A 13,390-nucleotide genomic window follows, 5' to 3' on the forward strand; every position below is an offset into this window, starting at 1 on the left:
TGCATTGGCTTTGTCAGACTGAACCTTGATAGGGCAGTTCTGAAGCTCCACCATCCAGGACCGTAGGGCCAGACGTACTGCCGCAATTCCAGGATGTTGATGAGCAGGATCTGTTCTGTCCTTGACCATTTCCCCCCGAGTCGTGAGCCCCTCTAGGATCGCTCCCCAGCCTGAGAAACTGGCATACGTGATCATTACTGTCCAAGTTACCGGGAGGAATTATGTTCCCTTTCGTAGGTTCTGATCCTGCAACCACTAGTTTAGGCTTAAGCATGCCCGAGGAGATATTGAATATCTATATGCATCTTTCTGTATGCTGCCTCTAAAGTGATCTTACGAAGGTAGGACTCTTTAGGAACAGACTAATAATGATCTGGGCTTGCATTTTTTCATCTTTACACTGAACCACGGCTGTCAAGGAGCAATCTCTTTCAGACTTGGCATACTCAAATTAGAATTTGGAAATCGGATGTCCCCTATATTTTTACAATAGATCACATATTGAGGAAAAGACTGGGAAATCTTGAAGGTTGACATCCTGTGTGTGGGTCTCTGGTGTTGCCATTGTGGTGGATCAGTGTGGATCCATTTTTAACATAACTGCCCTTTGGACACCGGGGCTGTCTGTCAAATGCCGCCATTGCTTCAGCAGTGAAAATATCCATGGTGACTGCTATGGGTATGCTCCTTGTTATGCGATTATTATGCTGTATGTTCCATGATTGAAGCAACTATTTAGAAACACTATGCATGTTGTTACTAATTAACATCTGATTTTATTGTATAGTGTGATTCCTCTCTGACAGTTGTCCCCGACGAAGGGACATCTCAGTCTCAAAACGCATTGGGCCACCTGGACATTTTATGGGAATCCTCACCATCAACACCATTGTTTTATTTGTTTGAATATTGTATTTTGTATACAGTTTTTCAATAAGTAAAATATATATTTTACTGTTGCTGTTGAAGTCCCATCTTTGGGGGTACTTCCATTCTATCTCTTATACCAGGGATGTTGGCACCTCTATTAGGTATAGTTGCATGTTCATCTTTTACATCTCTGCCCGAGGAAATAAGAACATTGGATAATCCAGGGCTTGTTCTCTCCTGTTCCAAGCCAACAAGTTGTCTTGTTGTATAGGCCTGAAATGGAACTGGGCATAGGGCACTGCCTCGAAGGAGGACACCATCTTTCCTAATAGACTCATACACAGAGCCAAATGGAGGGTTGTCTAGTGCCCCTTATCTGACGCACATGATCCTTCAGGGCACAGATCCTTACAGGTGGCAAAAATACCCTTGCTTGGACTATATGTAGGATCTGACCTAAATACTTCAGACTTTGAGTTGGTCTCAAGGCTTTTTGCTATTTATGACCCAACCTAAGCCTTCCAAATACCGCACTGTGCAGGTTATGCTCCGTTCTAGAGCCTGTAGTGAGTGATCTCTGGGCATCCAGATACCTAAGCACCAAGATCCCTTGGGCCCTTAAAAGACCCAGTACTGGTGCAAGGGCCTTCGTAAACACCCGGGGAGCTGTGGCAAGCCCGAAGAGCCACAAACTAAAAATGACGTTCCTCTACTGCAAATTGCAGGAACTGCCGATGAGGCTGAAAGACAGGTACGTGTAAATACGCATCCTTTATATCAATGGAAGCTAGAGAGTCTCCCATCTGGAGTGAGGCTATAACGGAGCGGACAGACTCCTTCTGAAAAGACTGGATTAGTAGATACTGGTTCAGGGATCTTAGATCCAAAATGGGCCTTGTGGCTCCATTTGGTGTCTGAACCATAAAATAGTTTGAATAAAACCCCTTTTGGATAAAGGAACCTGTACAATCACTCCTTGATGCACTAAATGATGTAGTGCCTGAAACAGTACGTTTCTCTTTGGAGGATCTGAGGTAACGCTGGATCTTAGAAACCTCTGAGGGGGAGCCCCCTGTAACTCCAGCTTGTAACCGCGGGATTTAGTCGAGGTGACCCACTCGTCCTGAACCACTGTTCTCCAAGTGTCTGCAAAGTGCAGCAGCCTTCCACGCCTGCTGATAGAGTGGGGGCTTCCCCTCAAAAAGCAGGGCTTGGTTTAGAATAGCTTTGGACCCAGGACTTTCTCTGGCCCTAGCCTTGTGGCTTGCCCCTGGCTCTAGGGCCCTGTTGGCGGCGGAACTGCCTTGGTGCTGAAACACCTGAGGAAGCCACCCCTGAGGTTTTAAACGGGAGATGCCTGGTGCTTCTTTTTATAGGAAGTAAAGAGCTCTTCCCTCCGGATATCTTTTGGATATATTTGTCCAAATCATCACCAAACATTCCCCATGAAAGGGGGAACCTGCCAATAACTTCTTACAAGGAAGCTCGGCTGACCAGTTCGTAAGCCACAAAAGGCTGTGCATATGTACAGACAAGAGAGCCAAACGAGAAACCTACTATATTGAATCCTTAAGGCATCAACAACAAAACACAGTGCTCGAGGAATATCGGTCTTATTTTCAGCAAGGTCATCCTCCTGGTTATGCCTGTCAGGCCATCTGACCTGATCTTTTACGGACTGGCAGATACCAATTGCTGCAACATAGCTGAACTGGCCAAAGAAAAGGAAACCTTTATTAATTACTCCAGTTTCTTGTCAACAGGGTCTTTCAAGCCCTGTGAATTATCCACCGGACATGCCAAGTTCTTGTTTAAGGAAGAGACTGCTGCATCTATGGCTGCCATGCTCCACTTCTTAATTAACCTTTTATTCATAGGATATAAAAGGAACAAACTATTAGCAGGAACAAAAATCCTGTCACAATGTTCCCAATCAGCATACACCGCCTGTTCCAACAGTGGGTGTAAGGGGAAAGCCTGCGACTATCTCAGTAAGAGTCTGGATCAAAGGCCTCTGCGACTGAGAGGCAGACACCAACGGGATATCTTCTTGTCCAGATTGCTCAGGAGCAGACTCATCCGCCAGGCCCTCCACAGAAACCTGAGCTTTTAGCGCTTCCCCATCCTCAACCCATTCCCACTGCAAACTAGAAGGCTCAGGGGAGGAGGATCTGTCACACTTCTTGCCACCCTGCGGGATGGAGGCAATCATGCCAGCAATCCTGTGCTCTAACCTGGCTAGGACCGAGGACAGTTCATCCTTGGTGAAAAAGTGTGAAGCTGCAGCATTGACTGTGGCATCATAACAGAAAGGCGCAGCGGCTCAGATTACCCGGAAGACCCAGGTCTTTAAGGGGATACAACTAGGTTCATCAGGAGCTACTGACAACATAGGTGCGCCCGCCCCTGTAGTATTAGTCCCGCTCTTTTTTGACATTTGCAAGCCACGAAAAAGGGAGTACTTGGGTGTAGTATTAACGCACTACAGAAGTGAGCCCCTTTAATAGGGCTCCCCAAGCCCCTATGCAACAATCCTGCTAAGCACATTAGCCTGCCAAGCAACACCTGATGACTCACGTAAACCGGGTAAGGAGAAATAAACAGCTGCAAATGCCTAGTTCAGAGCCTGCTCTGTGTCCCACAGCTGCCTTCTGGAACACCGCATGCTTGGCACACACAGCTTAAATTAGCTGTGTGTCGGTCGTTCCACGCATGTGTGCGCATGCACGTGCGCAGTCCCAGCAAACGGGTGGGGCTGTATTCCCATAGGATGCAAATCTATGTGTGCCCAGATTACGCTAAGGTGCATGCGAGGCACTGAAGGAAGCCTCGTGTGCCAAGGCTGTGAAACAAACTTCTGAGCATTTTGGCGAACGGACGTGCGCCCGAACGAGGATGCGTAATGATGCCGCTTTGTAGGCAAGGTAAAAAAAATAAATAACACACACAATCAAAAAAAGGTACACTTTACAAACATCCACAGCTAGGCCAAAACTCCCCCGTATGGTCACCGCACACAGGTGTCCAGCCTCTAGCTAACTTGACTGATTGTTACAATCACTGGGGCACCCCACAATAAGTAAATAAGGGGGTTTCACTTACTCGTCCAGGTGCAGGGCAGCTTAGAAACCAAGAATCCAATCCTGTCACATTAGGACCTTCAAGAACTGAGTACCCTTTTCATGTTTAGGGTCCACTCACTTGGACCTGTACAGTACAAAGGATTCTACTTTGCAGGGTCCAGCACCTGGAGGTTGCATTACAGGCAAAACCTTGCAGGATCTTGTGTCTTCTTTGCCAGGCTTAGGTACCATTTATCTAAACATAGAGCCTGTGTCAAATGGAACCGATCGGTCCATCCCTTGATTCATTTAAGAACCGTTTGTGGGACTAGAGGCCTGGAGCTCAGAGAGCTCAAACAAACGTACCCATCCACCTTGCAGACACTGGAAAAAAACGTATGCACTTCCTGTATCGGAGGGGTTATATAGGGGATCACTTCCTGTCTAAGACTGTCTACCAGTGTCCATTCACCTAGAGATGGCGTATAACCCAGTAGGTAATGAATATTAGTCTAACTCTGTGTCCCATGATGTATGAAAAAGAAGTCCCTGACCCCCTTTTTTTATTTTTTTGTTTTATTGTGCTCTACCAAGCTGCTTGGTACTGTGGCACCATGCGGTGTGGCACTTAAAGATGCGCCACAATTGCAATTGTACAGAGGTGCTATTGAGGGTCAAATATGTGATTCGGACCTCGGCTGGAAGAAAATTTTACTGACTGGACCTTCATGAATTTTAAAGTAATACCCCTACACTATGTACTAAAATCAGAATAAGGATGATGCCCATAAGAGCCTGTTCATTTAACCACTTCAGCCCCGGAAGGATTTCCCCCCCTTCCTGACCAGAGCATTTTTTACAATTCGGCACTACGTCGCTTTAGCTGACAATTGCGCAGTCGCGTGACGTTATACCCAAACAAAATTGACGTCCTTTTTCTCACACGAATAGAGCTTTCTTTTGGTGGTATTTGATCACCTCTGTGGTTTTTATTTTTTGCGCTATAAAACAAAAAAACAGCGACAATTTTGAAAAAGAAAAACAATATTTTTTTACTATAATAAATATCCCCCAAAAATATATAAAAAAAAAAAAAAATTCTTCCACAGTTTAGGCCGATATGTATTCTTCAAAAAAAAAAAAAAAAGTGTATACTGATTGGTTTGCGCAAAAGTTAAAGTTTTTTTAGCTAGTAATGGTGGCGATTAGGGATGCACCGAAATTTCGGCCGCCGAAACATATCGGCCGAAAATGGCCCTTTCGGCAAAAAGCCGAAAGAGAATTTCCGCCGATACTGGTGCCGAAAATGGGGCGGGGCTTGCGGGGCTTGGCCCCGCCCCCGGTGCCGCCCATCACGGGGGGGTGTCCTATCTTTAGCTCTCCTGCTCCCCTCCCTCCTCACCTATGCTGCAGTCAGCCTGTGGGGTCTCGCTCTAAAGTCCCCCTCTCCACAGCGGTGGCTGCATATGTCTCCTCAGCCGATGTGTAAATCGGCTGTGCAGGAGCTGGGCACGATGTTTACTGTGAAAGTGAAACCAAAGCAGAGGCGTCTAGCAGTGTGTGCTGTGCTCTCTGCCTCCCCCTAGAGTGCAGTACCCAGCATGGAGATTAATGAAGAGCTGCAGCTGCCAATTTTAAAAAAAGACTGTCTATATATGTTTGTATGCCTGTGTGTTATATGTGTGTGTGTGTGTGTTATGTGTGTGTTATATGTGTGTGTGTGTGTTATATGTGTGTGTGTGTGTTATATGTGTGTGTGTGTGTTATATGTGTGTGTGTGTGTTATATGTGTATGTATGTATGTATGTATGTATGTATGTATGTATGTATGTATGTATGTATGTATGTATGTATATATATATATATATATATATATGTATGCATGTTTATGTATGTGCATGTTTATATGTATGTATGTATGTATGTGCATGTTTATATGTATGTATGTTGTGTGTGCATGTTTATATGTATGTATGTTGTGTGTGCATGTTTATATGTATGTATGTTGTGTGTGCATGTTTATATGTATGTATGTTGTGTGTGCATGTTTATATGTATGTGTGTTGTGTGTGCATGTTTATATGTATGTGTGTTGTGTGTGCATGTTTATATGTATGTGTGTTAAGTGTGTATGTGCGCATGTATGTGTTATATGTGTGTTGTATGTTTTATATATGTGTGTGTGTGTGTGCACGCGTTTTTATATGTGTATGTTTATATGCACTGGTGAGGCACAGGCAGGCTACATGGCGGGCACTGGTAGGCTGCTGGCACAGTGAGGCTGCATTGATCTCCTGTAGCATGTCCGCAATCTCTGACCAGCTCCTGTAGCATGCCTGCAGTCTCTGACCATCTCCTGTACCATGCCTGCAGTCTCTGACCATCTCCTGTACCATGCCTGCAGTCTCTGACCATCTCCTGTACCATGCCTGCAGTCTCTGACCATCTCCTGTACCATGCCTGCAGTCTCTGACCATCTCCTGTACCATGCCTGCAGTCTCTGACCATCTCCTGTACCATGCCTGCAGTCTCTGACCATCTCCTGTACCATGCCTGCAGTCTCTGACCAGCTCCTGTACCATGCCTGCAGTCTCTGACCAGCTCCTGTACCATGTCTGCAGTCTCTGACCAGCTCCTGTACCATGTCTGCAGTCTCTGACCAGCTACTGTACCATGTCTGCAGTCTCTGACCAGCTCCTGTACCACGCCTGCAGTCTCTGACCATCTCCTGTACCACGCCTGCAGTCTCTGACCATCTCCTGTAATATGTCCTCAGTCTCTGACCATCTGATGTATGAAAATATTTTTTAAAAACAGTCATTTTCGGTATCAGTGCTGTTTCGGTATCGGTTTCGGTTTTCGGCCTAGTGTATTTTTCATTTTCGGTATCGGTTTGGGCACCAAAAAACCCATTCGGTGCACCCCTAGTGGCGATCTGCGATTTTATCCGGACTGCGACATTATGGCGGACAGATCAGACACTTTTGACACTATTTTGTGACCAATGACATTTATACAGTGATCAGAGCTACAAATAGCCACTGATTACTGTATAAATGACACTGGCAGGGAAGGGGTTAAACACTAGGGGGCGATCAAGGGCTTAAGTGTGTTCCAACTGTAGGGGGGATGGGCTCACTACAACACGACAGAGATCACTGCTCTCAATGACAGGGAGCAGTAGATCCTCGTTCTGCCTCTCCTCGCTGCAATCGTGGGCCACCTGTGAACATCGCGTTCATGGGACCAACGGGCACACGCCTGCCAGGCGGCAAATTCAAAGGGACATACAGGCTCGCCCTTTTGCCTGCCTGTGCCATTCTTCCGACGTAAATTGGCGTGCGGCGATCAGCAAGTGGTTAAAGCCAGAATCACAGCTCCCAAATTTATATATTTATAAATTCCCTTTGAAGTCATTCAAGCCAAAACTTTTTTTAAGCTAAAGTTGGTAAGGGTTAGAGGTTTTGTCAAAATATAAATGCTTTCTCCATCCCTGTTAAACTGCTTCTTTCAGATTTTAAATGCGGTGTCCCCAAGGGGAGTTTTTCCTTCCTGTTTCGCCTGACATTTGTCGATTAGACAAGAAGCGAGAAGAAACTTGGTGGGGACAAAGACAGCAAAACAATCCTGCGAGAGGTTTCAAACCTTCCTAACTCTACTGGAAAATGTGTGTTTTTTTTATGCTGCCTGTGAATATGTTGGGGGGAAGGATTTTCATTTACTTCCTGGTCCTCCTGACACATCAAGCCTTCCCTACTCCAGCCAAAACTGAAAAAAAAAAAAAACAGGTTAGAGTTGGGCCCTTAAGGTGTAAACCTGATTCATGAAATTTGAGCGGGGCACATATCTGCAGTGTTTTCTTATCTTTCTTCAAAGCACTATGTCTGGTGGCTTTCTCCTGCTCTGTTCTTCTGTTATCAGTCCGATAACTTCTGACAAATTGTTGGACACATGAGATAAAAAGCAGGCTGCATTTTGTGTCAGGGAGGGAGCTATAAATAGATTAGCAGGCAGCTTGCTGTATCACAGAACACATCTGAGAGTCTTTGCCTATGTGGAGAAGGGGTGAGTGTGCCTTTCCTCCAATCAGCTATCTTAAGCCCCGCACACACGATCGGAAATCCCGCCAGCAAAAGTCTGATTAGAGATTTTCGTCGGAAATTCCGACCGGGTGTATGCTCCATCAGACTTTTGCAGGCAGAATTTTTGCCAGCAACAGATTGAGAGCAGGTTCTCAATTTTTCCGATCGTCTGTAGCAAGTCCGATGCGCAAAATTCCTACGCAAGCTCGGAAACAATTCAACGCATGCTTGGAAGCATTGAACTTCATTTTCTCGGCTCCTCGTAGTGTTGCACCTCACCGCGTTCTTGGCCTGTCGAAAGTTCAGAGAACTTTTGTGTGACCGCGTGTATGCAAGCCAAGCTTGAGCGGAATTCTGTCGGAAAAACCATCCAAGATTTTTCAGACGAAAACTCTGAGCGTGTCTACACGGCATTAGCCATCTTAGCTGTGTGCCCATACTTCACATTCCATGTCAAACAGGAAGAGAAAATCTCCTAACATGATGTGAACTTTCTAAACAGTATATAAAGTTGAAGACAGAAGATATAGATGTAAAACTTATGTAGGAAGATTTGTTTCATCCCTGTGTATCATCTGGGGTTGTTCACTTCACTGGGTATATGTGAGGGTTTACATCATTATCTTTCTCATCTGTTCTGTGGCAGAAATAAGCATTTTAAAATTATTTAAGACAGGGTAATAAGAATTAGGATGAAAACAGTGGTAAAACACTAAACCATGTGCTACGTGATTCAGCTATGATTTCAGAAATACTTGAACATCATTCTCAGTACTTTCAAATCATGTGGGTGGGGAAGTGGTCATTCACCATCATGCTTTAAAACATTGCAACACACTTACTTGCTTGTAATATGTTTCATATAACAGATTACCAGTGGAGAGCTGCAGAGGAATGAAAAACAAAACAATGCATAAGTATTAAAAATGGATAAAAGCTTTTTCAAGTTAAATGAAATCTGGAGTTATGCTTTAACTTTCTACTGTTATAATGAGGTAGAATTACTTTTTCTAGGTATTAAAGAGTGGTTAGGTAAGAAAGTTCATCCCTTTCACATTTCTGGGTATGATTTTTATAACATACAAAAAACAATGATAGGATCACAGATGTTTCCTCCAGATAAGACGATTGTAGTAAAATCCCCAGACCACCAGTCAGTCGCAAATTATCTGCAGTGCGAATGAATTGCTGTAACCTACAAAAAGTTATCAGATTTTATAGATGAACACATACCAATTGAAGCCAGGAGGAGCTGTAGGTTTCTTTACATTACAAATTAAGTTGTTGTAAAGCTCAGACATGAAATATGAACAAAGCATATCCCCCTGTAGTGTGTACTTGTCTCAACCCAGAGAACTAAATTTTATTTCTGTCCCGTCTTATTCCTCTGCGATCTTAATGAGCCATTTCTGACAAGTTTTCCTGACACAGAGAAAATGGTGACAGTTTCTATGTGCTGTGTGAAAGGGGAGGGGTCTCCCTTCACTCCAATCAGCTCTCAGAGCACTGCTGAATGTAACTTTAGCTCTCCACCACCTGCTTTTTAGAGCTGAGGAATCTGGTGTAAATTCAGCACTTTGAATGGCTGCAGAGAAGAGATGGCTGCAAATAGACAGGTACAACTTCTGTAGGAGGATTGGTTTCATCTCTGTGTATCATCTGAGGCCAGTCCCTTCACTGGGTTTATGTAAGGGTTACAACCAGTTTAAGGGCCCTTTCACCCGCGTGTATTCTTGTACAGGCTCCGCTTTGCTGAGCAGGGATCGCTCCATCGATCCGCGCTGAGCAGGCAGGTGACGGGTCTGTCTCTGCATATTGTGCATGGATCGAACTGTCAGAACACTGCTCTCCTCTAGGGGGGGATCGGATGAAGACGGACCGTAGTGGATCGGAGCGGGTTGGATTTCAGCGGACATGTCACCACTGACATCCGTCGCGCCATATACCTGTATGGAGCGTTTGTTCAGGTCCGCCTAAAAAACTGACAGGCGGATGTGAACGGTCCACCCGTGTGAAAGGGGCCCAACACTGCTTCATGTGTGCCACATATGCAGTCGGACATTAAAACTATGGTAATAAATGTTTAACTGCTAAAAAATAACTTTTTATTACCCAATTTCAATACTGAAAACACACTAAAAAACAAACTACGTATAAACCTTCAATTTACAGGACAGGCCTTTGCGAATGTCCTAATTGTAGTTGATATGGACAAGGCCTTGAGATGACGTTGCTCACAAAGTATCTAAACCCAGAACCAAAAATGTAATATATTGCTTGTCCCCCGCTGTCTGACATCTAATATAGCAATGGAGCATAGCCATCCAATGACATCACCCAGCGAGCCTGCCCCATTGTAACGTCACAAGGGGTGAACTCTCTAGTTAACTTCATCCAATGGCCACGGCCCATGGCTATATAAGAGATATAAGATAGCGGGAAGCGTCACAACGGAGAAAGACAGCCTCAGGACAAGATGCAGGTAACCGGGCGGGGGGGAAGAAGACAGCCGCCGCAAGGAAGAAGACAGCCGCCGCAAGGAAGAAGACAGCCGCCGTTAGGAAGAAGACAGCGGCCGCAAGGAAGAAGACAGCGGGAGAAGATGGCAGCGGGAGAAGATGGCTTTGCGCTGATTTTTTTAATAAAGGCCTTGTCAAAAAACAGATCTTGTTATTCTTTACATTTCACTGCTTTTTTGGTGAATGGGTAGGGATACCCTTTCACATAGAAGGGGAGGCGGGATATGGGGGTCCCCTTGTTAAAGGGGACTTCCAGATTCCGGTAAGTCCCCCCCCCCCCGGCAGCCCCGACAACCACCAGCCAGGGTTGTTGGGAAGAGGGCTTTCAACATGGGGGCAAGGTGCTTTGGGTTGGAGGTGCAGAGCACTCACCCCCCATGTAGGGGGCACAAATCGCTGTAAAAATGTGCATAGATGTGAATTGAGCCTAACAGTGGGGCAATAGATATCAGAAGTTAATTTCAGTTTGAAATTAGAACAGGTGAATTTGACCATAACAATAAAGAAGAGTGGGCAAATATTGCAAAGTTAGTAGAACCATATTCCAACAGACTAAAGGCTGTATTTAAAGCAAAAGGTGGTCTGAATACTGAAATAAGGGGTGTGATCCTTTTTACAACTCAATGATTCTGGTTTTGAATTTTTTTTTTCTGATATGTTGCGCTATATCTTTCATGATATTGTAAGTTGCAATAATAAATACAGCTGGATAAAACAAAAACAGTGTGTCTTCATTTCAGGCTGCAAAGCAACAAAATATGATTCATTTAAAAGGGGGGGGTGATTCTTTTCTATACCCACTGTACAGAGACATGGCTTAGGAATGAGAAAGAAGGGAGGTACAGTTGCCATTTATGTAAATAATAACATAGAATCAACATTCCTTCAGAAATCAAATGAACGACTTAAAACCCTCTGGGTCTGCCTACAAACCAGAGCTAAATCTGCTTTTAGAAATGGTGTGCTTGATAAGATAACTCCAAACGGGCAAACAAACAAAAGCATGGAAATGTTGGAGGCATTGATTTTTTTTCCCAACCAGAAATCATATTCTAGAAATGGTAATCATAAAAAGGAAGGGAATTGATTGATGGTTAGGAAAGAGAAAATGTGGGTTCTAGTGTTTACCAATGTCTGTTAGTTGAAAAAAAAAAAGAAAATTTAGAAATGAAAACAGGTGGAAAAAAAAATATGAAAGGTTTTAGATTTCAAAATTAATTATTTTTGCTAAGAAAATAATATAAGGTTTAAAGTAAAAATGTCAGGAGCCATTTTATAGTGGGCACTTACATAATCTACTACCCTGGAGACAACCAGATCAGTCATGTCAGACAAATAGGTAAAGAGAAGAAAAGAAACATTCTTGTTCACTACTAAAGTAAGGGGGGAAATATATATTAGATATACGGGATATGAGGAAACAAAGGGGCATATTTACAAAGCAGTACAGATAACTTTCACTATTTACTGGTGGTGAATCTATCACTGCCTTTTAAAATATGTGCCCCTGCAATGTTTGGTGAATGCCAGATTCATGGCTTTAAAAATATGCCCCCTAATGTAGCTGATAGAGAAGTGAATAAAAATGCCACAGGAACCTCATCTTGCTGGTCTGGTTGGCGACAGTCGAGTTGTACTCCAGAATATGGCACTGAAACAGATTTCCAGTAATAAATGCCTTGAGGGCTACCAGAAAGTGTTTGAACATGACAGCACGGAACTCAAGTGTAAAATAAGATTTGGGATCTATTTACCACCTAAAGCTGAAACTTTCAAATGCCCGGTGGTATACTGGCTTTCAGGGTTAACATGCAATGAACAAAATTTCATCACCAAGGCTGCCTATCATCAAGCTGCTTCTGACCATGGGCTGATCATAGTGGAACCTGGTACAAGCCCACATGGCTGTAATATTGATAGCGAAGAAGAAAGCTGGGACTTTGGTACTGGTGCTGGCTTCTATATTAATGCCACTGAGGAGCCATGGAAAATGTAGTGGAAGGGCTGCCACAACTGATAAATGGAAATTTTCCAACAGATCCAGGCAGTATTTCAATATTTGGACATTCTATGGGGGCCATGGTGCTATAATCTGCGCACTGAAGAACCCTGGGATATACAAGACTGTCTCAGCATTTGCTCCAATTTGTAATCCTGTACAGTGCCCATGGGGTCAGTGGATATTTGGGTTCTGACACGAACAAATGGGAAACATATGATGCAACCCATCTGGTGAATAGACCAAGGGAAGGATGACCAGTTCCTCTCTGTGGGGCAGCTATTGCCTGACAATTTTATTGCTGCTTGCACTGAACGAAAAATCCCTGTGGTCTTTAGACTGCAAGAGGGCTATGATCATAGCTACTTCTTTATTACTACTTTTATAAATGATCACATCAAACATCATGCAAAATATCTGAATGGCTAAGGCTACTGAGAGAAGAGAATATTGTCATTGATCCACAAAGAGAATGAATTTAAAATCATCTGTTAAATTTTATAGGAAATTAGGTGAAATGTTCTTCCATGTAAGGGAAAAAAAAAATCTAACAAAAAAAAAAGAGTAATGACAAAAACTGTCACAGGAAAACCAAAAATATCAATGCAGCCTAGAGTGATTTTAAGTTAGAGCTGCACGACTCTGGCTAAAATGAGAATCACAATTTTTTTTGCTTAGAAGATAGATCACGATTCTAACGTAGCGTAACATCATCTTTCACATTAAAACAAAAAAATTGGGCTAACTTTACGGTTTCATTTTTTTTTTTTTTTATTCATTTTAGTGTAATTTTTCCCAAAATATCGTGTTTAAAAGACTGCTGGGCAAACACAGTGTGACATAAATACACAAAATATT

General features: G+C 43.6%; 1 protein-coding gene and 1 pseudogene across 4 annotated transcripts in view; one reads left to right on the forward strand and one right to left on the reverse strand.

The window, feature by feature from the left end:
- Positions 1-13,390, reverse strand: part of EPS15L1 (epidermal growth factor receptor pathway substrate 15 like 1) — a 302,041-nt gene that overhangs the window by 247,950 nt on the left and 40,701 nt on the right. For all 4 annotated transcript variants that reach the window (XM_077475481.1, XM_077475483.1, XM_077475480.1 and 1 more), the window contains exon 2: positions 8,857-8,898. In XM_077475481.1, coding sequence (XP_077331607.1) covers positions 8,857-8,898 — 42 coding nt within the window. The remainder of the gene's footprint in view (positions 1-8,856; positions 8,899-13,390) is intronic.
- LOC143976032 (S-formylglutathione hydrolase pseudogene) lies at positions 12,139-13,002 on the forward strand (annotated as a pseudogene).

The sequence above is a fragment of the Lithobates pipiens genome, unplaced genomic scaffold (genome assembly GCF_037356315.1).
Source record: "Lithobates pipiens isolate NorthernLeopardFrog02 unplaced genomic scaffold, aLitPip1_a1.2 Scaffold_13, whole genome shotgun sequence".
NCBI classification, from domain to species: Eukaryota; Metazoa; Chordata; class Amphibia; order Anura; family Ranidae; genus Lithobates; species Lithobates pipiens.